This window comes from Mauremys mutica, chromosome 6 (genome assembly GCF_020497125.1).
Source record: "Mauremys mutica isolate MM-2020 ecotype Southern chromosome 6, ASM2049712v1, whole genome shotgun sequence".
NCBI classification, from domain to species: Eukaryota; Metazoa; Chordata; order Testudines; family Geoemydidae; genus Mauremys; species Mauremys mutica.
In genome coordinates this window covers 48,821,674-48,847,096 of record NC_059077.1, presented here as the reverse complement: position 1 = coordinate 48,847,096, position 25,423 = coordinate 48,821,674, and the positions used below count along the sequence as shown (strand labels likewise).

At 43.1% G+C, this 25,423-nt stretch overlaps 1 protein-coding gene across 1 annotated transcript in view; it reads left to right on the top strand.

Annotated features, from left to right (window-relative positions):
• Positions 1 to 6,869: 6,869 nt before the first annotated feature.
• Positions 6,870 to 25,423, top strand: part of ACOT12 (acyl-CoA thioesterase 12) — a 42,248-nt gene continuing 23,694 nt past the window's right edge. Inside the window, exons 1-5 of the mRNA XM_045022400.1 lie at positions 6,870 to 7,157; positions 11,807 to 11,876; positions 16,577 to 16,637; positions 17,717 to 17,818; positions 20,392 to 20,536. Coding sequence (XP_044878335.1) covers positions 7,022 to 7,157; positions 11,807 to 11,876; positions 16,577 to 16,637; positions 17,717 to 17,818; positions 20,392 to 20,536 — 514 coding nt within the window. The 5' untranslated portion in view covers positions 6,870 to 7,021. The remainder of the gene's footprint in view (positions 7,158 to 11,806; positions 11,877 to 16,576; positions 16,638 to 17,716; positions 17,819 to 20,391; positions 20,537 to 25,423) is intronic.

Below are 25,423 nucleotides of genomic sequence, written 5' to 3'. Positions count from 1 at the left end.
CCCAGGACCAACTGTTCTAGCTGCCATGAGCTTGAGCCAGGGAGTGAATTGGCCTTTGGAAGCAAGGCTGCCAGGGTACAGTGGGGAACATATGCTGGTGTTCCCAGTACCCTGTGTTGAGAGCACTGGATTGTCTGTGTCCCTGATAGCAGCATGTGCTGCAGCAGAGCATTCTGCTTCTTATTGCCGCCACGAGTTGCTTCTACATCTCTCTATCTTTCTCCACAGTGGTTTTTGCCATGGCAATGCTATCTCTGGCACTGTGGTGCTTTCTCTGGCCACTTCAGTGCTCTCTTTGGATAGCTCCCTGTCTTTTTTGCTCTCTGACATCAAATACAACCCCCAACTCTCAGTTGTTTTCAGTTTTGGGGAGAAGTCTGCAAATATTTTCCCCCAAGTTCTCTGCTTCTTCCTCCTCAAGTTAGCCAGCCACTTGGCCATTGGGAAAGACTCTGTTCTTGGGGATCTGGCCATTGTAGGTGCCATGGCTGGGGGAACAGAGAAAAATAAACCCTCATATTCCAGAGAGGCAATTATAGCATTTTTAATGTGTATTTGCCCTCCTTGTGTTCCTCCTCTGATGACTCTTGCTGTTTGTTCTTGTGGGGCAGCAGTGGGTTCGGTAGTGGTGTCACTGCTTAAACTCCTATCCAGCTTCTCAAAAAAATGGACAGGTCATATTTCCATGGCTGGACTGTTTCCTGGCATCCCTTGTTTTAATGTACATTCTCCTGACCTGTTTACTCGATTCAGCACTAGTCAGTGCCTTGGTTGGGACTCCTCCTGGACATCTGCTTTGCAATGTCCTCAAAGACATCTTTCTTCCAGTGGCTGGCCCCTAAAGGTTGCTACACCGATGCTTCTCCCCAGATGGCAATGAGATCCAGGGCTCAGCCAGGTCCAAGTGGCTGCTTGAGACACATTATAAAGCTTCTGGAGTTATATCAGAGCAATGCTGATATACTCAAATCCAGGAGCAAATGAGCAAATTCTGGCCACATGCCAGTTTTGAAACAGGGACGGGAACATCAGGTCAACTTGACCCCAAGCAGTGGAGGGCACACAGGGAAACAGGTCAGTAACAGACACGTGCAAAGCCTGAGATAGCAGATGGAGGACTGTCAAAGTAGAGCACTTCAGCATTGTGTGCACATGAACAGTAGATCAAACTAACTCAGTTCACAGCTATCTTAATACACTTTGGAAAAGGATTCCAGAGCTCATGATAAATCTGGTGTTAGTGTGCTGTAATGAATTGTGTCATGTGTACCTGGGCATTTTTGCACTGGAGAAACCTGAGTTGATGTGGATTAACTCTTCCATGTAGACATTCTCATTCTAGTTGGGTAGTCAACTATTTACCATATTTCACTGCTACGCCCAAAGTGATGGCAGCTATCTGCACTGTTGATGGGGATCCTGTAGAGCTATGCCCCTTCTTGAAGTGCAACCCATACTTCTTATAGATCCTGGCCTCTTTCCAATGACTCCCCTTCCTAAAAACTAGAGGATACAGAGTTCTGAGATGTGTTCTTAAACTAAAAGCCTTCCCTTACCTCAGCAGTGACTAGAGAAGTTATCTGTTCTAGTTTTTTTTCAAGGCCCTTCTACACAGAATAAAAGAGTTCTCTCCGTTGCTTACCCAGCGGATGTACTACTCCAGGGAATTCTGGAAGGGTTATATGTGAGCAGTTTTAGACTTTACATTGCTTTGTCCAACAGCTTTGCAGCTTCTAATCTCACAGCAGACAACAGATACATTATGGACCAAATCTTTGATCAGCAGGGCCAAATTAAATGTTGGTGAACAATACCAGTGAGAGAACAAATGATAATCTTGGTGAAACCTTGAATAAGAAGGATGAGTCAGTAAATTTGGAAACTATTTTACAGATTTTAGACAGAGTCAGGCAAAAGATAAGTTATCCCTTAAATTATCCCAACAAGGAGTCATTCAAACAATAATAACTTTGGGAGAACATTCATCTTTACCAAGGCTACTCTACCCAGGCAAGAAATTTCATATTTGTTCCATTCCCCCAAGTCTTTTACTATTCCACATTGGAGGGTAATTTGCCATAAAAAGATGTTTGTGTGCTATTTTGTGTGCTAATCCAGAAGGCATTGTAATGCTGTGATTCTTCTTGGGGTACCCAGAGTTATCAAGCACTTCACTACCACCTGCTCGAGGGTTGGATTGTGCCTATCACTAACCTACAGAGAGAGAGAGAGAGTGGCCTACAAAAGCCTGGAAGGCCTTGCTTGTGTTAGCTATGGCCAGTGGGGTTGGGGACCTGACCTCCATAGCCAAGGCTTCCTCACTCTGAGAGCAGGTGGTAGTGAGGTGCCCGGGAAGTATCACAGGTGCCTTTTACCAAAGGCCTGTTTCTCATATTACTGCAGATGGTTCCATTACCAAAGCAAACAATGGGGGGAATAATGGACAACCCTGTATCATACCCATAGAAAATGTAGGCCGCCAAAAATGAAAAATCACCCATTCATCCAGACCAATTTTGAACCCTTTTAAAAAAATTCCTGTCACTGAGGCCCTCTCCCTTTGCTATTTTCATTAATAATCAGGCATTTATCCCTAGGAAATATCAATGTGACTATTCATTGTGGGCAAGAGCCAAAAGTGCTCGATTCTGCAGTTGTTCCAACGTCCTGATTGGAAATCATACCAAGAGATATGTAATAATATAAGTAATATAAAAATCCTGTGTTTTCAATATTTACAAAGTCAAACATTTTCTTGTGAGATCTGGGTACAAGGCAGCTCTATCTAGCCTTTAACCACTTTTGGTCTAGGTCTAGAAAGCTGGAACAAAAGCTATAATTTCTAAGATATATACAATTGGATTGAAAAAATGTTGATAACAACCCAGATGAAAAGATGGGAGAGGGAGTTAGACAAAGAAATGGATCTAGTGGGTCTCTATAAGGAAAAGGGGACATACATCTTCAATTTGTGTGGCTCATACAATTTTTTAAAATAAATTACTGTATAGATGACATTAGAAAAAAAACAGAACTAGATAAGTTCATGGAGGATAGGTCCATCAATGACTATTAGCCAGGATGGGCAGGGATGGTGTCCCTAGCCACTGTTTGCCGGAAGCTGGGACTGGGCGACGGGATGGATCACTTGATGATTCCCTGTTCTGTTCATTCCCTCCGGGGCACCAGGCATTGGCCACTGTTGGAAGACAGGATACTGGGCTAGATGGACCCTTGAGCTGACCCAGTATGGCCGTTCTTATGTTCTTAGACTATAGTTAAGATCCATCATATTTTTGCTACTATGTAAGCACGCTGTTAGAGGGGTTGCTGGGAAAGGGGAACATACTTGTACATGTGGTGATTGTATCCAGAAATTAGATGGTTTGAGGAGGAAACAATTAAAAGAGATTAATCTTATGACAAAATGCTGGCTTCCTAGAGATCCCCTGCACTGCTTACTTAATGCTCCAGGAAAGGATCTAAATTTTCAACAGAATGACAAATGAATTTCTTTATTGCTGTACATTATTGGAAAAATGTGAGTCCTCTTTCTATGGATTTGTAGTTTAATAAAATATGGACTGTCCTTGTAATGGAAAGGCTTTTGCCCCGAATACATACAGAAGAGAAGTGCCAAAAAGAGGATAGGTATTTAGATATTTCATCCTTTTTAGTCTACGTAAAGGAGAAGGGGTCCTCAGCCAGCAAGCCAGAATCTTTAGCCAGGTTCTTTGACTAGTCACCTGATCCTGAATAAGCAATGTACAATATAGCATGTTAACCTTTTTTTTGTAACTTTGCCTTAATAATTTTTTTTTAAATCCAAATGTTCTATTCACTCTGATGAAACTCCATTTTGAGATCTTATATCCATGCCTTGAAAGTCTAGATGCTTGACTTTGTATCATCTGGACTGAGACTGAGCAGACAAGGAAGGAAAAGAAATACCAGCTGCATATAGTTTATATGCAGTTCATCAGGTAGCAAAGGCTAAAGCTATGCCACCCTGTTCTGGACTTCTATTTGCTTCACAGATCCAAAAGGGTAGGAGAATTCAGAACAAGCTTCATTCTGAAGCAACAGAGAATAGAAGTAAGTGAAGTGGAGTTCAGCATCCATTTCCTCTGAGGTGTATATAGTGTGATGTGATGCTATAAGCGTTGTTTGACCAAAAACAAACAAACAAACAAACAACACCCCCCCCCAAGAATCGTGCCATAATGTAGTGATGGTAACAAATATGAGGGAAGAGAATCTCTACAGCACTGCAAAACTATGACTTGGTGAGGCCTGTTCAAAGATGGTTTATCAGCCTAAAAACTCAGTAATTCCTTCTTTTGTGGGTTAAAGTTGGATCCTCAACATCATTTAAATGCATTTTTGTGTGTAAATTCATTCATGTATGTTTTTAATAAACTAGCAAAGCTTGTGGTAAGGAATAACGAAGAAAAGGATGTCGCTAGGTCTTAAAAATTAAAGGATATAACAATTCTCAAACGTCATAAAACACTGCGAATGAAACCCTCTTTTTTACTGGTGCCTGTGCTGGTTTTTAACTGCTGAGAAAAAATTAATGTTGCATCAGGTACAAGCTTCTCTTTCAGGCGCTTCACAATTTAGCCCTTCCCTGCTTGTCCACTCTGTTATCTCAGCACGTCATATACTGCTGCCTTCATTCTGCCAGCAATGCCAATCTTCTCCATCAATTAGTTCTGCCTCTTCAACAAGCACCTCCATGCTCCCACCCTTGCCACCTCATATGCTTAAGCCTTTAAGCGATATTGTAATACATAATAAATAATATCTGCAACCCAAACACTGTATCCATGGCAACATGCAGTTGAACTTAGGACTCTATGACCCATGCAAAGGCAATTACTTTACTGTTTCTTTACTGTGTTTATGTATTAATGGTTTAGAATAGGAGGAATGACATCTGAGGTGGGCATTTCCTGGGATGGGTCCTCTGCAAAACCTTTAGTCAGTTATTAACTGCCAAGAGATGCTTGACCTACAGGTCATTACTGCTGAGGCAGACGTCAAAAGAAAAAACATCAACATTCACAGTGATAAGGGGCACTTACGTTTACAACACCCATTGGTGGTGCTGTCATTCTGTGACAATATGAATGAGTGAGAGTTCAAAAAATTGTCAGATTATAAATATTTCAGCAGTAACACACCTGCTAAAATGTATTTAGCAGCAGGCAATGCTGTAAGTATAAACAGTCTGAGTGGCAATGAAGTTCAGTGAATAGGGAACTGGTCTGGATGTCACGATAGCTGGAATCCTTGCCTAGATTTACTATTGACTCGCTGTTCACCTTGGCAAGCTTTAACCTGTCTGTGCCTCACTTTCCTCTGATGTCCAGTAAGGATAATGATACTTGTCCTCTTTTGTAAGGAGCACTTTGAGCTCCCCAAATGAAAAGTGCTAGGTGCTATTAATCTAACAGGAAAATGATCACTAATCCCATTCCAAGTCTCTCCAGTCTGCATTGATCTAATGATTTCCATCTCTCATTATCCAAAATTTGATCCATTGTTATTTAGTTTAAAGTTAGACAGAGAATGTCTTAACTGCTTTGTAGTAAGACTCCTCAACCACAGCTTGGTATCTATTGTATGTCTACACAGGGATAAAAATACTGTGGCTAGCCCAGGTCAGCTGACTTGGGCTCGCCTAGGTCAGGCTCTTGGGCTGAAAAATTACTGTGTAGATGTTTGGTCTGGAGCTAGAGCCTGAGCTCTGGGACCTGCAAGGTTGGAGTCAGCTAACTCTGTGTCTTGGTCTTTTATCCTCATGCTGACATACTCCATCAAGCCAATGTTTTCCTCCATACTTAGACTAGGGTGCAGTGGGTCAGCAGATGTTGACTTTTTAGTGGTAACCACTGCATATTGAATAAGAATGTAAGAACAGTCACACTGGATCAGATCAATGGTCTGTCTAGCCCAGTAGCCTGTTTCTGCCGGTGGCCCATGCCAAGTGCTTTTGGCAGTTGGAGGTTAGGGGCACCCGCAGCATGGGGTTGTGTCCCTGACCATCTTGGGTAATAGCCATGGATGGCTCTGTCCTCCGTGAATTTATCTATATCTTTGGATCCCAGTTATACTTTTGGCCTTCACAACATCCCCTGGCAACCAGCTGACAATGCATTGTGTGAAGGACCTTTTAATGTTTGTTTTAAACCTGCTGCCTATTAATTTCATTGGGTGACCCCTGGTTCTTTGGTTATGTGAAGGGATAAATACACTTCCTTATGCACTATCTATTCTCCACATTGTTTATAATTCTAAAAACCTCTCATATCCCCCTTAGTTTTCCCTTTTCTAAGTTGAACAGGCCCAGTCTTTTTAATCTCTCCTCCAATGGAAGCTGTTCCATACCCCTAATCATTTTTGTTGCTGTTCTCTGCAGTTTTTCTAATTCTAATGTATCTTCCTGAGATGAGGAAACCAGAACTGTACTGGAGGTGTGGGCGTACCCATGGGTTTATATACTGGCATTAGGATATTTGCTGTCATATTATCTACCCCTTTCCTAAGGGTTCCTAACCCTGTTCGCTTTTTGGGAGTGTGATGTTTTCCGAGACCTACCCCGGATGACTCCACAATGCCACTGACAATCACGCAGCGCGCTTCCCTGGGGAGCTGCTGAAGGATGAGCCTTTTCAAGCCATGCCCCACCCCCACTCCCTATCCTTGCACGGGTAGCCGAGCTGCACCTAGCGCCTCCCTCCCGCCTCCCCGCTGCTCGGAGGCGGCTCAGGGCGGCCAGCCTGCGCCTGGGGCTGAAGTACTTTCCCGGGCAGTGGCGGGGCGAGGGAGGAGGCGGCTGAGCTGAGAGCAAAGCGCAGGGCACCGGCTGCCCTTTGAGTCTCAGCGCCGCGGGAGCAGCTAGCCCGGAGCACGGGAGCGAGCAGCGCCGGGAAGGGGAGGAGGAACCCGGGCTCTGCCGGCGCTGCCTGCCCGCGGCGGGAAGCCCGGGAGGGAGCAGCCGCCCCCCGGCGGAGCCATGGAGCCTGCCGAGGGGCAGAGCAGCGGCCAGGTGCTCATGTGCCAGACCGTCTGCCCCGCGCACGCCACGCACCGCGGGGAGCTCAGCGCCGGCCAGCTCCTCAAGTGGATCGACACCACCGCCTGCCTGGCAGGTCAGGGGCCGGGGTACCCCGCGCTCAGCCCTCGAGCGGCCCGGCAGCAGCCAGCTCCCGGGAGAGGGGGGGGCGCTGAGCCAGACACCGGGCTGAACGGGGGCGGCAGGGGGGAAACTGAGGCACGGAGGGGGACGGGACCTTCCCAAGGCAAATCGGGGGAGCAGCAGGCAAGGGACCCAGGAGTCCTGACTTCTAGCGCCTCCCTCTTCTAACCACCCACGCGCGGTCCCTCCAGCCCAGCGTGAGACTCATCAGAGATGGGGACTCCGGTGTCTGCTGGGCTTGGCCCTGCCTGGGAGCGGAGAGCCCCGCTAAGGGCGTGGCCTGCCGGGGGCTCTTGTTAAACCAGCAATAGGAGCCAGCTTGGCTGCCTAGGAGCCCGTTGTCCAGCCAGGCTGCAGCCTCCTCCCCCTCCCACAGGCGCCCAGCCGTGGGGCTGGAGAGCGTTGTTGTTGCTGTGAGGGAAGGAGCCCATCCTTTGGGTTCGTTAGCCACTTATCCTTGGAGTTGCTGTGCTGGGAGCTAGTTCATCCTCTTCAATATCTTGCCTCTGGCAGTGGGTGGCCTACACTTGATGGTTCAGAAGGTGTGTGTGGCAGTGGGGATATGTTGCATTAGGCCAATTATACACAGCTATATTAGTGGAAGGGACAGAGACAATTCCTAAATTTACCCATCAAGTGAACATTTTTGGACCTGGCTCATGAGCACTGAGAGCCATTGTAACTATATGAACTAGATATCTAATTCTTTTAAAATTTGTACCAAACTCTTCATCTCAGCAATTCCCTGGAGCCATATATTCCACAAGTGAATTGTAATTTGCGTGGAAAAAAATATTTTTTCTGACCAATGTTTTAAATTGTAGCCTCTTAATTTCATAATGTCCCACTGTTTCTTGTATTATGGGAAAGGAGCAGAATGAAAATTGTTCATTTAAACCTTAGAATGAGAAGTGGAATAGAGGTTTAGATCATGTAAGGTTTTCCCATCAGTCTATTTGATAGTGTTTTGTCCTCTTCACATTTAAAAGTCCCAAGCACTGGGCTTCCACCACTTCCCTTGGAACTCTATTTCACACAGTAAAGAGCTCATTATAGATGCTATGTTTACAGGTATTTTTGTTTTCTTTTAATTGTGTGATCTCAATTTACTACCCTTGTACATAATTTGCTAAATCCTGGTGGATATGTTCCAGATCTGCCAATTCTCTTTCTTTCAAGGGCGGCTCCAGCCAACATGTGAAGACCCTCTCTTGCCCTCCCTCTTTACTAGGCAATCTTGTGCACCTTGTGACTGAAGTGGCAATGTAATGCCAGAAAGGCTTACAAGAAATGTCAACCCACTACAGACTACTGAAAGAGGTCCTATAGGAAGATTCATTCATGCCAGCAGTTAGGAGTGGATTATTACTCAACTAAAATAACCCCTATGGATTTCATTACCCTTTAAAATTAAACTGTGTTTGATGTCATGGAGCAGTAACGAGAGAGGGAAAATCCTGGGATCAAAAGAAAGGAAAGTAACAACTTGGGGAAAAGGACATATAGGTTAGAGAGAAAAGGGGAAGGAGAGGAGGATTGCAATGTGATGAATAGGTACAGGGCCAATGATGCGGGGGGAAACCGGTACAAATTACCAGGGCCCAGTGGTCCAGAAGGGGGCCCGGGGCCCAGCTTACCCAGCTTCGTCAGTCCTGTTTATCTGGTCCGCCCTTGCGGGGGGTGGGGGGGCAAAATTTTTTTTCACCAGGGCCCGAACCCGCTTTCGGCGGCCCTGAGTAGGTAGAGGATTCTGGAAAAGGTGAAGAGAAGAGAGCAACAGTAGAGAGAAAAGGATGAAGGAAATAGACAAGAGAAAAAATGGGAAGAAAGGAGACAAAAGCACTAGTAGAGTACAGTCAAAACTGAGAGACAGAGAAAACCCATTTGCCAGGAACTCTGCCTACATATAATATGATAAGTACTGCCTTTAGAAATGCCATAGATAGGTTAGAATTGTCAAGAGTATTACAGAAAAATGAAGTCGTCCAATTTAAGTAGAGAAAGGGGACTAACAAGTGGAAAGATATGAGACAGAATGAAAACTGAGATGAGGTTCTATTTCTGTCTTTAGAATTTTAAATGCATTGATTTCCATTTGGAATAGAGTTGCCCATAACTACAGTATACAGAATATGTGTGTTTATACAATATACCCATGCATGTTTGCAGTTTGAAAACTTAGCTAAATTGATAATGCTACATTTAAAATCTTAAGCTAATTCAACTCTTTGCCGTCTCTGCTGTCCATGAACTTCATTTACAGGTGGTACTGCATATATTAGCAAATAGTCCATAATAAGCGTTGAGGAGATTAGCAGATATCTTGTGTCTGAACAGTATCTCCATATACTATAGTATTAGCACTGTGTAGGTATTTGCAACGATTAGTGATTTAACAGCTTTATTTAATCTACTATTCATATATAGAAAGATGTGAGGGTGCTGGAGAATTTGTCCTGCATAGTACTCTGAAGGTATGCAGCTCTAGGTCTGCAACTGTTTGCTATTCGTAAACATGCTTTTTATTTCTTCTAAAAAAAATAGTCATTCAGAGCTATGTATTCTACCCTTAAACCTCGTGTATCAAGTACTACTTATTTTAACAGGCAAAAGCCTAATATAAGAAGGGCTGTTAGATTAACTCCTTACTTTGAATTGTCAGGGCCTCAACTAATATAATTTATCATATGATATGTTAATTTACATCAGATGAGGATTTGCCCCTATATTTAACTTTTCTTCCCATTTTGTTGTCTCTATTAGTGACTCTTACTGGAATACCGTTCATTAAGATCAGAGAAGTAATCCTACCACACACACAATTTATTAATTTATATAATGGAGATAGATTTCAAGTTCTAATGCTGTAAGAGCAAAGGAGTTGTTTTCCTTCTCAAACTAGCCTTCCTCATTAATATTAATATTATTATTTATGATTTTACAAACCAGAAGTTCACAGACAAATCTGTTACTATTTAAATATCAAACAAAACTCACACAAATGAAAACAACAAACAGTTGTGGGAATAAAGGAAGGAAGAACAAATGTTAAAAGTATAAGGTCACATGATTACATAGGTATGTCATGTACTTGTCTTGATATTACCATGAGCTATAGCTGTATACCAACATTCACTTTTTTGAGGGAGGGAATCGGTAGGTTGGAGCAGGGGTGATAGGAGAATGGTGTCCTTCAAGCAGTAATATACAACAAACCTAGTTCTTGAATCCTGACCCAGACAAAAATCACAATCATTTAGGATTAAATTCATCCCTGCAGAGAGGACTCACTAAGCCAATAACACTTGGCTTAAGTAATGCATAGGGACCTGTGCAGGCCCTCTGAGTGGCAGTGAATTTCAATGGAAGTTTTGCCACTGAGTAAGGACTGCAGATTTGGTTTCTTAAAAATCAAAAAGAAAACTCAAGAGTGTGACATGTCTGCATCCACACGGTCATAGCAGCTAGTGCATGGGCAGAGCTTTATTTATCTTCAGGAGAAAAGCAAGTGGTGCTTATTTTAATTAATTGCTGCTTGAAGAATTGCTTTAAAGGGGAAAAAGTGCCTCAGGGGCACCAGGATGTTAAGCCAAACAAGAAGGAAAAACAGCTTAAATAAAAATGTGATTTAAATCCCTTAAGTTTTCCTTTTTACAATACCAGGGCCACCTTCCTCCAGCTGCTTTTGGCAGCTCTAAGTGGCTATAAAGCCAGTAGATCCTGCCACCTGAAAATTCCCTCTTGAGTGATATAGCATGTCCATAGGGGAATCCTTGAGTGATATAGTGCTTCCACAGTGACTCCTGCACAACCACCTCTCACTGTCCCTTGGCATAGGGAGCATGGGCTTGGGTGCTGCTATGCCTTGGTAATCCCCTGCTGCCAAAATGTCAGAAGCTAAGTGTAAATAAAGCAGCCCTGTGGCCATTCTAATTTACACTGGGAACTGTCCTGGAACTCAGTCAGTTCCAGGATCAGGAGAGCATAAAACCAACTTTCCTTTCCCTAAGTCTTGCACCTAGCACTGACTGGCCAGCCCGGAAGATATCTAAGCACGGATAAACAAATAACACATTTTTGTATATCTATATAAATTGAAATGATGTTTAAACTCTCATCAGCATTGTGCTCAGTTGTTTGGCTGTAACCCTTTGTCTGATGATGATACAAATACTTTTTTTGATGATGAGACAAATCCTTTTTTTTTTTTACAGTTACAGTACCAATGATACTTTTTTATCATGTCTTTATGATGTTTTTCTTCTGCAAAGTACTTCTCCTCACGCTTATGTTGGATTGCTAGTTAACCATTTTTAGAATAAGAACACAATTTTCATAGATTCATAGATTTTAAGGCTGGAAGGGATCCTTAAAATAATCCATTCTGATCTCCTGCTTGATGCAGGCCTCATATTTCCTGGTAAATACTGATTCTGATCCATTTCCATCAATTTTTACACTAGTGTAAATTTAGGGGAGTTACTCTGGATTTCACTGACATGACTGAGAGGAGAATCAGGACCACTGTGTTTGTATATGTGAGATATTTGCAGCAGTATATCTAGTGTAGTAACTCTGCATCTTCTCTCTCTCTCTTTGAAGCTGAAAAACATGCTGGTGTATCCTGTGTGACAGCGTCAGTGGATGACATACAATTTGAAGAGACTGCCAGGTAGAACCCTGTATAGTAATTATCAAACCTTATCAGTTTAGAGTCCTCTTTTTCTTTTCTATTTAACAGAGATTAACCAAGGCGCATAAAATCTGAGATAGTGGTTCAATGATTTCCCTACAGGCACAGGGTTCATTCTAGAAATTTGCCAACGGTGCTTGGGCTTAACTTGCCCATTTGCTGGAAGGCAAAGATCAATTTCACAAAGTCTAAAATAAACTGTAGTTACTTTTGACCCTATAAACTAGAAAACAGGTCAGAAACTTAAGGCCCAATGACCTTTGCCCCTGGTTAAAATGAATACTATGAGCCATTGTTTATTCCTTTTTGAATGAGGAATACATTCAATTATAGTTGCTGTGTGAATTTTTGATAGGTGCAAGCTCTCTTTCAATTTCTTTCTTTTCTTTTCATTTGTTCTTCAGCTGGTTACAAGAATTATCCATGTAGCAGAAAGGCATAAAAGAGGAATTTTATATTTGCAAACTCTGTATGTTTAGGGAATCCACAGGATAGTGCAAGGATTAAAAAATCTTTCACTTCTGCTTTAACTGTTTCTTAGCCAGGGAACTAAGATTTCTTAAGGCTAAACCCTTGCGTTGTAAGTGCCAACTGTTTGCAGTTGATATTAACAATGGGGAACATCCATTAACTCTTCAATTGTTTATTTTTTTAAAAGGCATTGTTCTTGTTCAGATTCACTCCCATTTTAAAAAATATAGAAAGCAAATTTGCTACTGCATTATAAGAGTCTGGCCCACTGCACCACTAGTGCACTGAGCCAGGACAAAAATGTACTTTTGGATGTAGCTAGGTTAAAAAAAAAAAAAAAGATTAACCCTTGGAACGCTGACATCTTTTAAGTTCTGAGTTGTGATACTGAATTCTTAGAAGGCAGGATATATGGAATGGGCCCTGTTTTCAGAACTGTATAATAATAATAATAATAATGACTGTTGCTCGTATTTGAGTATGACTATAACTAGAAATCAGTTTCCACATGTAGGGTTCAGGAGACGTGCCAGGCCAAGTTGGTGTATACATTCCCTCCTAATGTTGGCCAAGGTGGCACAATAATATTCTGTTACTCATTCTGCTTCCTTTGTAGTGGAGTGCCAAGCTCGCCTTTCATGGGCCATATCCTCCCATGTCATTAAGTCCAGCCTGGCAGACTGTATGTGCCACTTGATGCAATCCTTGTAGCGAAGTTTGCAATTATCACAGTTGCACATACAGCTGGGTAATTGTCAGCAAGATTGCAGAAGTGGTGTAATTGCAGTAACTATTGGCAATTGTGCATTCAGAATAAGCACACATTTGTGCACTCATAGTGCTGAATATCGGGCCTTCTAAACCCACATTCACCTAAGGACAGGAATAAGATTGATAAGAGATGTGCATAAACATTGCCACATGAAAGAGACCTAAGAGGTCCCTGACTTCCCACACAAAGCCAGTCTCAAGAGTCCTCTTCCCAACTACAGTCTTTTCCATTTTGCTTTCTAATGAAAAGCACTTCTCTGGAAAGTTGTGATCAAAAGGTTCTGCTAACGAACAAAGCGTCACATTTTTCTCTCAGATACAGAGATGCCACCCTCATGGACTTCAATGGAATTTTCACTCTTGTAACTGAGAGCAGAATTAGACCCTAAATATTTTAACTGTGTTTCAGCCATAGATCACCTTTAACATCCTGAGTGGAGTAGTGCTTACCATGTGATGTGCTGAGCATGTATAATTAAGAAGATTGAATTAAACTTCTCATATAATTAATAACTATCCCCTTTAACCTTGATTATAGTGGTATAGTGTTTCCTGCTTTAATGTTTCATCCACTTACATTAGCCTACCAAATCTTTTGGGAAGAGGTATATATTCTGTGACTACTTCTGCAACTTAAACTGTATACTGGGAAAGTTAGTTTTATGCCAAGAGAAAGAATGAATTCCTGCTCCTTATCTTTTTACACTGTGTGAGTTCATGGTAATAGCATGAGCACTGTCTGATTTAAAATAATCTGATTTAAATTCTTTTATTGACCATGTATCGCCACCAAAACCTCTCAGTCTGGTACATTTCAAAATGTTCCAGTCAATGAAAATGCAATGTTCTATGATCAGTGTTTTTGAATATCCATTCAAATGCCCAGGTCCATCCGAAGGAGAGGCAGCTTCTTGGAGACCCATTGTTTCAGAGGCCCTGTGTCTGAGGCAAGCTTTGTAACTCATATATCATATATCCCATTCTGAGAGTTGGGACCATCGTATATCATATAACTCATTCTGAGAGTGGGAGCAAAGGAGAAGGCAATTAATTTCTTCTTTCCCCACCTTTCCAACAACCTTTCATATTGCAAAGTCTACCTGATAGACACCCCACAAATCAGATTGCTAGAAATGCTGTGACCTCCAATGTCCGGATAGGAAATTAAAGGAATCTACCTGCAAAGGATATTAAAAAAAATTAAAATAGTGAGGATGATTTCACTGCTTCTAAAAATGTCATGGAATTAGCCTGTGATATCATTTCAGAAATTGGCCTCTAAAATGACTGAACACTAGTCTCTCCGCCATATTGGGAAAGGGAAGGGCGACCAACTTGAACCTCTTCATTTTAGCTGAATGAGAGAGAACCAGAAAATCAGAAGCAATCAGGAGGCAAGCCTGCACTGGCCTGTGCTGTACAGTAGGAGGAGCAGAGGAGTTTTGTGCACAACACCCAAATTCAGTTTATGTAAATTTCTGCCTGGGACACACATACCTGACCAGTCCTTTGGTTTCTCGAGGGTTGTGCCAGGGCGTCTAAGTAGGAGAGGAAGGTGTGACATGAATGAGATTGGGGGTGGTTCTGGGAAAAACTGCTTTGCGCCCATCCTGGTTCCCAAATTCTAGTACCCAGTGGCTATTTTGATCCACATAAATTAGTTCTGCCTAGTTGCAGGACTCAGAGTGATTGTAGAGCCATACTTCAGTCAGCTGCTGAGAAGTAGTATGGAGAGCAGGACTAGCACCTACTCAAGGGCTTATATTTGCCTTCCACACAGACACAATTTCCTTATTTTTTTTGCCAGTGAAGAATTTGGCCGTTTCTGATGTCCCAAAAGATCTTCAAATTAGAATATAAATATTACGAAATCAGCAAAATAGTTTGATATTATGTTTATAATAGTGACAAGTTTCACTGAAGGGAAAAATGGAGTTATCATTTAGAAATAGAATTTCTTGTCAATTTCCTGGATGAAGCATCCTTTTATGGTCTCTTAAGCAAAAGCTTTTCAGACTTTAAAGCACAATGTCAAGATAAAAATCATATTTTTAAAAAGTCTCCTTATCTGTATTATTAGTAACAGACCAAATTATTCAACAATGTTCTTAACACTCACAATATTTAGTTGTTGTAAGGGTACTCATGAATTTCTGATTTCCTCTTCAGTCATGTGAAGTTTTGCTCTTATCCAAAATGGCTGCCATCTCCCATCACTGTCAGGAGCAATAAAGCAACAGGCAGCTCTTAGCAAGATGGCTATTGTTTTCCTTAGGCCTTTGCAGATGAAAGTGATGCTGTCCCCAGCAAAGATGGCCACCATCTTCATTGTTTCTAGAGCTGGCTGAGAATTTTCCATCAGAATGATTTTTTCCAAAAGACTGGAAGTGAGATCATTAATTTAAGAAGAGCCTTAGTTTAACCTAAATAAATTTGCTCCCTTTACCATTTCTTCCAACTTTAATTAATAAATACACTGGGCCAGATCCTTCTATAGTGTAAATGCATCTAGCTCCATTGACTTCAATGGAATTCGGTTGATTTACTAAAGCTGAGGATCTGGCCCACTGTAGCCTGTTTATGCACCATAGCATACTTTGGGCTAGATCCTCAGATGATGTAAATCAGCATAGCACCATTGAAGTCAATGGGACTGTGCCAGTTTACATCCACCGAGGATCTAACAAAGTGAAGAGACAGTATTTGCTATTTAAGGTTCTCTGTTGAAATATCACCCACAAAGGAGGTATGCTGCAGCCCTGGCCCTGTCCACAGTTTGGAGAGTGCATTCCCAGGGCATCACAGAACAGAGCCTGCTTTGGGTTTGTTTGTGCGGAAGAAAGTGAATTCTGCCCTATCAGCCTATGCATAGCTTGAGAAATGATACCAGTACCCACTTGTGCAATTGTGCATATATGTACACTCACTGATTTAACAAACTTCATAAGCATATGTGCCTGCGTACTTAAAAATGGAATCCAGTCTAAAGTTTCTCACTGGACTTGAGATTGGTGTATAATAGCATAACCGCATAACGGTGCATATACGTATATTTCTAATATAAAGGTACTCTTTTATTAACTCTATACAGTTTTCTGAATATCTCCAGTTTGGTTCATCAGCTTATTTATTGAAGTTCCCAGTAAAGTTTGATTTGAGAAGAACTTCAAAAATTAAATACTTGTTGTTGTTGCACATAATTTACTGGCCTTGTGCATTATCAGTAAAAAGTGCATTGGCATGTAATATTGCTTACCATTGGTGGTATTCCCTTATGTTACACAGATGGATCGCTGAAATGACAAATGTTTATACAGCCTGACTCAAAGCCCATTGGAATCAATGGAAGGGCCCCTGTTGACTTCAGTGGGTTTTGGATCACAGTGCAGTTCATGTAATAATTGTGCAACTTAATGAGATGACACTTGTCTTAACAGAGTTGGACAAATTATCATCATCAAAGCAAAGGTAAACCGAGCATTCACTACTAGCATGGAAGTAAGTGATATTAATTTCTCATTTTTATAATTATTTCTTTAACAAATTGCTGCACAGATTGGCAGGAGGAGAAAGATACTGGCACAAGATTCTACCACTGCAACTTTACTATTGTTAATTTCAGAAGGGGCTTAATGAAGACTCTTAAATAATGTGCATCATCCTCATATGAAACAACTGCACCTAAATGATTTTTATATTTGTATAGCACATTGCTGTCCTATGAGAGAGCTATGCCAGACTAACATAAGGTCCCCTGAAGAGGTTAAGTTCTAAAGGCATTAGCAAGCGTAATACAAAGCAAAATACAAAGTGGGGTAGATAGTCAATATTGGCCCACTCCAAGGCCCATTGACCTCAATAGGCTTTGGATCAGGGTCCATGGCTAGAAAGGCTCACAGAATAGGTGGATTTCTTAATGTTTTTTCAAATACATGATACAAAGATCCTTATCTCAGATGTGTCAATGCCACTTATTGCTTGTGCTGTAAAAGACATGGCAATGCATTGCTCAGTCACTTACCTGAAATCAGAACTGAACCTCAAGTAGTCTTTTCTCCTCTCTGTGCCCCTACGCTATTTCCATTAGCTTTAATGGGAGTGATGTGAATGCATCAATGGGAGAATGTATTCCAAAGTGTTCTAAAAATCCTAAAGACCAAAGACTTGATGCATGTCATGTCTGTTTCAGATGAACTGGTAAAGTATTTCACTAGTCATTTGCTTCACATTGTGTTTTATAGACTTGTACAGACTTTTGCTGATGCAAGTCCTACTGCTTCTAAAGATTCAAGCAGGGTACTGAAATGGCACATAAGTAAATGGAAGTAATAGTTCATAGAGCCAAATGTAATTGTCTGTACTATTTTTAGAGGAGCTGCTAAGCCTCCATTTACAGATATGTTGCCATGGTTTTAAATATTCATGAAGTGTATTGGTGATACTAGGGCCATAGTGAAAAGTCTGTGCATTCCGCTCCTTTAAGATATAAGCTCAAGACAACATTTAATTCTGCAAGTGTTGTGACTTGATGTCTTATCTAGAAATTAACAATGTGGTAACTTTCTTTTTCTTTTTAGGTTGGTGTCAAGGTCACAGTACAGGATATCTTGACTAGTGTTCAGAAACTTATTAGTGTGGCTTTCTCTACATATGTAATAAGACCAGTTGGTGATGAAAAGGTATCTCATTTAATTCAGAAAAATCCTGGCATAGAAAGAGATTTTTGTGAAATGTCTCTTGTTTGATTATTGTGAAACTGACAAAAAAACAAATGATATTATCCACTCATTTCACCTGAGGGCAGAAAAATAATGTGAAGTCCAGACTATAAGAAGATTTTAAAGACTTTCTCTGTGGCCTCATGACGGGCTATTTTTCTGCCACTTTATAGGTCCTTACTTTTTAACTTTTGCAAGTTCTTCCTTACTAGAATTGGCATCTTTATCCCAACTTTACTGACAGAGTTGGTAAAACAGATATTTCCAAACATAAAATGAAACCTGCCTGAGAAAGATTAGAGGCTAAATTAATTAGTTAATGTTTGAACATTAAAGTACTATATAAATGCTCTGTATTATTATTTATTATTGGCTTGATCCTGTGCCCAACCCCTTAGCTCATGCATCTTTAGCTCAACATTCCAAACGGGTCATTTCAGGATGAAACTAGTGATGATTAACTAAGATCAGCTTCAATGGGCAGCCATTCAAGCAGGAGAATTTGACACCTCAGTTCAAAATCCATCAGAATTTCAGCATTTGGAGCAAACAACTATAACTTTTTAGACCTTTTTTAAAGCCCACTTATTCTTTAGACTTTGTTTTTGCTTTGTAGACAAGTTTGGGAAGAGGGAAGAATGACTACCTAAGGTTACCATGTTTAAGTTTCCCAAAAAGAGGACACTGCTGTGGGGGGGAGCTGGGAGGGACTACAGTTGGGGAGTGCTGGAAGGGTGTGTGTGTGTGTGTATTGGAGGGTATTTGAGAGATGCTGGAGGGAGTACCTGGGGGGTGCTGGAAGAGGTGTGTATGTGTATTGGGAGTGGTATCTGGGGGGTGCTGGAGCGGGAACCTGGGAGAGGGGGTGCCGGAGCGGGAACCTGGGAGAGGGGGTGCTGGAAGAAGTGTGTGTATGTGTACTGGGAGTGGTATTTGGGGTGCTGGAGGGGGTACCTATGTTCTCATTCTTGAGATAGGGGGCAGTGTCAAATCTGGGGGGGGGGTGCTGGAGCAGGAACCTGGAGGTGCTGGAGGGGGTTCCTGTGTTCTCATTCTTGAGGTAGGGGTCAGTGTCACTGCTGGGTCTGGCTCAGACCCAGGACACAGTGACAGCCATCAGTCAGCACCTCCCTGAGGGACTTTCCCCCTCCCCCTCCCCAGGGCTGGGAGCATGGGATCTGGCAGCTGCGAGGGACTAGTCAGATGTCGATACAGGGAAGGGACCAATTGGGGCTCTCTTTCTGAGTTGCAACATCTGCCCCACAAAAAACCTGGACATTGCCTCTTATTTGAAAAATCCACCCCGACAGAAGGCGGAGGATCAAAAAAGAGGCAATGTCTGGGAAACCCCAGACATATGGTAACCCTATGACTACCTAACTCTGCTGGGAGGAAGGGCAATTTTGTTTTAAGAAAAAATTGGCAAGATTCTGAACAGGGATGGAAGTGGAGGAAAGGAGCTGGTTTGAGAAAAGAATCAAAGGCAGAGAAGTGTTAGCAGGGATTGGTGATACTAACATCCCTCCAGGGAAAGGTGGCAGAGTTGTTTAGAAAGGGAGAGGGCAAGGCTGAGAGAGAGAACATGAAGTGGGGAAAACTGGTGTAGCCCCATGCCCTGCTGACAGTAGGTCCAGGGGAGAGGCGGTTTTGGCCATATGTAGTGGCTGGTGTCTAGAAACACAACAGGTTCCCTGACAAAGTCTCTAAGTCTAAGCCTCTAAGTCAACAAGAGGATTTGGGGTGGAGGTACAGTGGAACCACTGTCACCCACATGAAGCAGCAGGGTGTTGGCTCTGTTCTTGTTGAAGCTTCTGGGCCTAGGTGGAAGGGACCAGAGAATAGGTCTGGATACAGAGAGCAGCTGTTCCTTGCAACTCAGCTGTTTTTGTCTGTCCCCTGTTTAGATAACATTGTTCAAAAGCCAATGGGTTAGATTTTCAAACAGTTTGTGCCACTAAACTGACCAATTCTACCCATAGGGCCAGGCATAAATGGAATTTGCACATGCTTGGTGTGTGAAAGGGGAAATACACTTGGGGCAGAAGGGCTTCACATGCAGAAGACGAGTGTTGGGAAAACAGCCTGTAAAAGTGTGTTGCTATGGCATTCATATCCGAGCACAAGTAGTGGCAGGGGTGCAAATGCACGCTTGGGACACAACACACAATATTAACTCCTCAGACTAATTTGAAAATGCATTTCCAGTTGTGTTTTCTGTGAAGCATTTAAAATAAAATAGGGTTTGGTGAGTTTCTTGTATTTTTAGTTTCTCAAAACAAAAACACCTTGTTGTTGAATTTTGGCAAATGGCTCAGGACTAAAAGTGAAAACCTAGATATTGCATAATCCCTTGAACTTTAAGTCTTTCCTTATTTGTAGTAATATGACTTGCTGTACTGCAGAAATTACAATAAAGAGTTCTAGAGGATGCTGATGCCAGCGTACTTTTTAAATGGCATTGGCTCAAAGTGCCGTTCAGAGCACACTTAGATATGATTGTACAATCACATGAGAGCTTCTTTTCATTTGTGTAGGTTAACTTAAAACCAGTCAAGCTGCAGTCTCCACAAGATCATCTGGAACATAGTCTGGCTATTGAGAGAAGAAGAATACGACTGGACCATGAACATGTCTTTGAGACCCTAATGCAAGAGAGTAATATGGAAGATGGTCACTGTGGTTAGTAAAGCAGACACAATCAGTAATTATGAGCAAATAGAGGGGACCAAAAAGCAACCAATTCAGACTAGGGACAAAACCATATAAAAACCTTTGAGGATAAGACTCCAGGGGCTAGCAAGGGCCAGGTTTGTGAGGGTTTTGGAGGACAGCAAATCTCTATGGTGGTTCTCTCTGTCCTTCTATCCTGCAGGGATTCCAGGTGTAAGGTTGTAGGATCAGGGCCAAAATGTGAGTTGATCCTTGTTTCACATTTACTTTTCACTTAGGGTTTGCCTACGTGGGGGTTTTAAAACTGGATCAAATTGAGTTAATCTGGTTTGGAAACCTTGCATACAGACGATGCAAACCATTACTGTGAATTAACTCCGCGTTTATTGGGAACTCTTGCAAAGTGGACTAGCCATACTTCAAATTGAATTAGTTAGATCTTTTGTTCATGTGCATGCAATCGCTGTGCACCACTTTTATGCTTTCAGTGGCTCTCCCAGAGTGCTTTGCAGGTCAACTGTTACTGACCTGTCCTTTTATTTATGTGACCTCACTTCCCTATTGTCCACAAGTTTCCAGGATGACCCTTCCCCCCGTTAAAAGCTGGCACAGATCCAAATTTTTCCACTTTGCTCATCGATCCCAGTATATCGTTATTTTGGCAATACAACCACGTAGCATTGCAGAAGCCCCACAACATGCCTCACCCAGCTGCTTGGAGCTGTGCTGAGATCCTAGATCTCACAGCCACCTGGGGAGAAGTGTCAGCACAGGAAGCTCCTGTGGCATGCCACAGGAGTTAGGACCTTTGTGTGGACATTGCAAAGCAGATGTCCTAAAGGGGTCATGACTGGGACGCCGACCAGTGCTGGATAAAGAACAAGCAGCTCAGAAAAAGGTGCATTGGAATGAGGGATAAGAGGAGACAATCTGTTAGAAGACATGTGACCTGACCATTTTTTGATGAACTGGACATGATTCTATACAGTTATAGTACAACCCGTCCAAGATGCTGCCCACGCTCCTCCCCCCAACCAAGGATGACTGGCTTGACCCACTGGAGGCTGAGCAGGAGGATGCCCCCTGAGAGCCAGGATCTTTTTGTGCCTCAGGAGCCTGATGATGAACAGCTGGAAAGTGAGCCCCAGTCCTGCCTTGCTATAATGGACCCTTCCATTGACTGAGCCCAAGTCCCATCCAGAAACCGGGCCGGGACTGAAGAGTCAGATTCCCTGGAGGGAACTACAGCATGTAAGCAGCTATCTTTACAATGTATTATTTATTATTATTGTTGGCTGATGTGAGCTAAGAGCCCCTGCCTTCCTCCCAGTCTCTCTGTTCTGTTTCACAATGGCATCCACCAGCATGGTGCAATCACAGAATGTACCCTGTGCCTCTCTGCTCCCTTCCAGCAGCAGATTCAAACACTGAAAGCATTCATTTGTGCGAAATTCAACAGTTTATTGAGACAGGGCTTACAGGAAAAGAAATTTGGTTAGTTTTTGTAGTTTTCATGAGGTATAAACGCACACTGCATGCCTGGTGAAGGCACAAAAAATACTATTCTTCACTGAGGTACAAATGCTCTGTAACATGAATTCTAGTTGACAGTCATTGCAGGATTCTCTCTGTTTTTCTCTAGACTTTCTCCATGTCTGCAGGGGAGACATAGCTGAACTTAACACTGAGAAATAGCTCGATTTTGTTTCATACATCCCCCCCCATATAATTTTCAAGTCCCTTCATTCCTGCAGCACTTCTGGGGGGACCATCCTGGTGAATAACTTCACAAAGTGTTTCTCTGATCTGCCCTCTGCCTTTTTGTATAAGACCAATCTCTGCCTCCTAGTCACCTGCCTCAGTGTAACATTATCAAGAGTCAGTACAGCCTAATGGTCGTACAGAAGGAATTACTATCCAGATCCCCCCCTCCATGAACCTCCCTTTAAACCTCTACTCCCATAGAGGTGCATCCAGCGCACAAACAAAACTGCAAAAACAAACCTGGAACAAACCACTCATCCCATCCCTAACAGCATGAAAGCAGACACAGTAGACTGAAATCCAAATGCATTCAGCACCTTCATAAGAATGTAAGAATGGCCCTACTGGGTCAGACGAAAGGTCTGTCTAGCCCAGTATCCTGTCTTCCGACAGTGGCCAGTGCCAAGTGCCCCAGAGGGAATGAACAGAACAGGTAATCATCCATGCCCTGTCGCTCATTCCCAGCTTCTGGCAAGCAGCATGTAAGCAGCCATCTTACCTTCCATACATTCACACCACTTACCATCTCTGAGGTTCCCTCCAAAATGGGAAGAGTCTCAGCGGGAGATAAAGTCACATATACCTACTGAAAAAAGCTGTCGTGACTTGTCTGTGACACAAACAATAAACAAGTGTTTTTCCCCCTACTCCCACAATCACAGCACCTGCAACTGCCAGAACATCAAGGACAGGGCCTCTGTGTACTGCTGACACGCTGGCCAACCTGAAGGAGAGAAAAAGGAAGACCTGGGACAGGATGTCAGAATGGCAGAATCACAGGGGAAAACCAGGCTGGCTATGAGGTAGAGGCTGTACATGAGGACCCAGAAGGAGAAAGAAATGCACCTCTTCCAGAAGATCGTGGCAGTGGCCAAGGACGGTGTTGCAGTGGCCAGGGAAAGTGTGGCTGCATCCCAATCCACTCCACCCCCCGATATGTGCAGGCCTCTGACTCAGAATACAAACAGTAGGCATCACTGGCAACATTCCTCTCGGATTTATGTTTTCTGTGGGACACCTTGCTGGCTGTTCAAACCTCTGAGCTTCTCTCACCCAACATTAAGGCTTTCCCCTTGCGCTCAGCAATATTGTGCAGAACACAACATGCAGATATTATGGTTGGAACATTTTTAACCTGTTGCTTCCAACCTATTCCATAAACAGCACCATCTGCCTTTCAAAGGCCAAAGGCACACTGGACCACCATTCTGTATGGTGCTCCAATACCCCTTTCTGTTATGAATTCTGCGCCCTGGTGGGGGAGGCAAATGATAGGCACATGGGTCCCATCAGTTGCCCCAAATAGCTTGGGAATGCCAGGTGTGCAAAGCCATCAGTAATGTCCTGGGCCCTCCCCATCCTGAAGTTCTCTTGCTAGTGCTGGTCATCTCAGCTCTGCCGAATGATCTTGTCCCATCAATCTAGACTGGTTTCCTGGGTCCCAAATAGCACTGAATGCTTGTTGGTGATCCAGAAACTGGTCCTCTTGTTTCAACAGCTTCGCATCGTCCTATTCTTCTGCCTCATCCTGCTGCCACCACTGTAGATTATCCTGCTGCTGCCGTAGAATATTCTATTGCTCCCACATCATCTGCTTGGTGGTGAGACAGGTGGATAGAAAGCTGGCTAGATCATCGGGCTCAACGGGTAGTGATCAATGGCTCCATGTCAGGCTGGCAGCCGGTATCAAGCAGAGTGTCCCAAGGGTCGGTCCTGGGGCCGGTTTTGTTCAATATCTTCATTACTGATCTGGAGGATGGTGTGGACTGCAGGCTCAGCAAGTTTGCAGATGACACTAAACTGGGAGGAGTGGTAGATATGCTGGACGGTAGGGATAGGATACAGAGGGACCTAGACAAATTAGAGGATTGGGCCAAAAAAAACCTGATGAGGTTCAACAAGGACAAGTGCAGAGTCCTGCACTTACGACGGAAGAATTCCATGCACTGCTACAGCCTAGGGGCCGAATGGCTAGGCAGCAGTTTTGCAGAAAAGGACCTATGGGTTACAGTGGATGAGAAACTGGATATGAGTCGACAGTGTGCCCTTGTTGCCAAGAAGGCTAACGGCATTTTGGGCTGTATAAGTAGGTGTATTGCCAGCAGATCGAGGGACGTGATCATTCCCCTCTATTTGACATTGGTGAGGCCTCATCTGGAGTACTGTGTCCAGTTTTTGGCCCCACACTACCAGAAGGATTTGGAAAAATTGGAAAGAGGCCAGCGGAGGGCAACAAAAATTATTAGGGGGCTGGAGCATATGACTTATGAGGAGAGGCTGAGGGAACTGGGATTGTTTAGTCTGCAGAAGAGAAGAATGATGGGGGATTTGATAGTTGCTTTCAACTACCCGAAAGGGGTTCCAAAGAGGATGGATCTAGACTGTTCCCAGTGGTACCAGATGACAGAACAAGGAGTAATGGTCTCAAGTTGCACAGGGGGAAGTTTAGGTTGGATATTAGGAAAAACTTTTTCACTAGGAGGGTGGTGAAGCACTGGAATGGGTTACCTGGGGAGGTGGTGGAATCTCCTTCCTTAGAGGTTTTTAAGGTCAGGCTTGACAAAGCCCTGACTGGGATGATTTAGTTGGGGATTGGTCCTGCTTTGAGCAGGGGGTTGGACTAGATGACTTCCTGAGGTCCCTCCCAAACCTGATAGTCTATGATTCTATTATTCTAAGTCCAATGTAGAATTCATCTGGCTCTGAGTGCCGTAATACAGCCCAAGCATCCTGTGCATATTCATGCCTGCCACCACAGCGGCTCACAGCATTGGTGTGTCTATGCTGGCTGACAGCAACTATAAACAGTGCGAGACAATGGCGCAGAGATAGCAAAAATATGGGATTTAAAAAAATGTGAACCAATATGGCTTCCCACAATTCACAATGGGAACAATCCCAGGACGTACAATGCTCAGCAGCAAAGCAACGGACCATGGGCTATCCCCAGAGAATGCTATGCCCTCAGTTCGCAGAAAGCTGCCTCCATGTGTTCACGATGCAGATTGAAAACAGAACAGGCATTCTGTGTGCACACTGTTGGGATGACTTGAATACAGCGAGTTACCTGAGGCTCATAAAAGCACTTTGGTTTAAACCCCTTGTGTAGATGTACTCTTACTTTACAGGTTT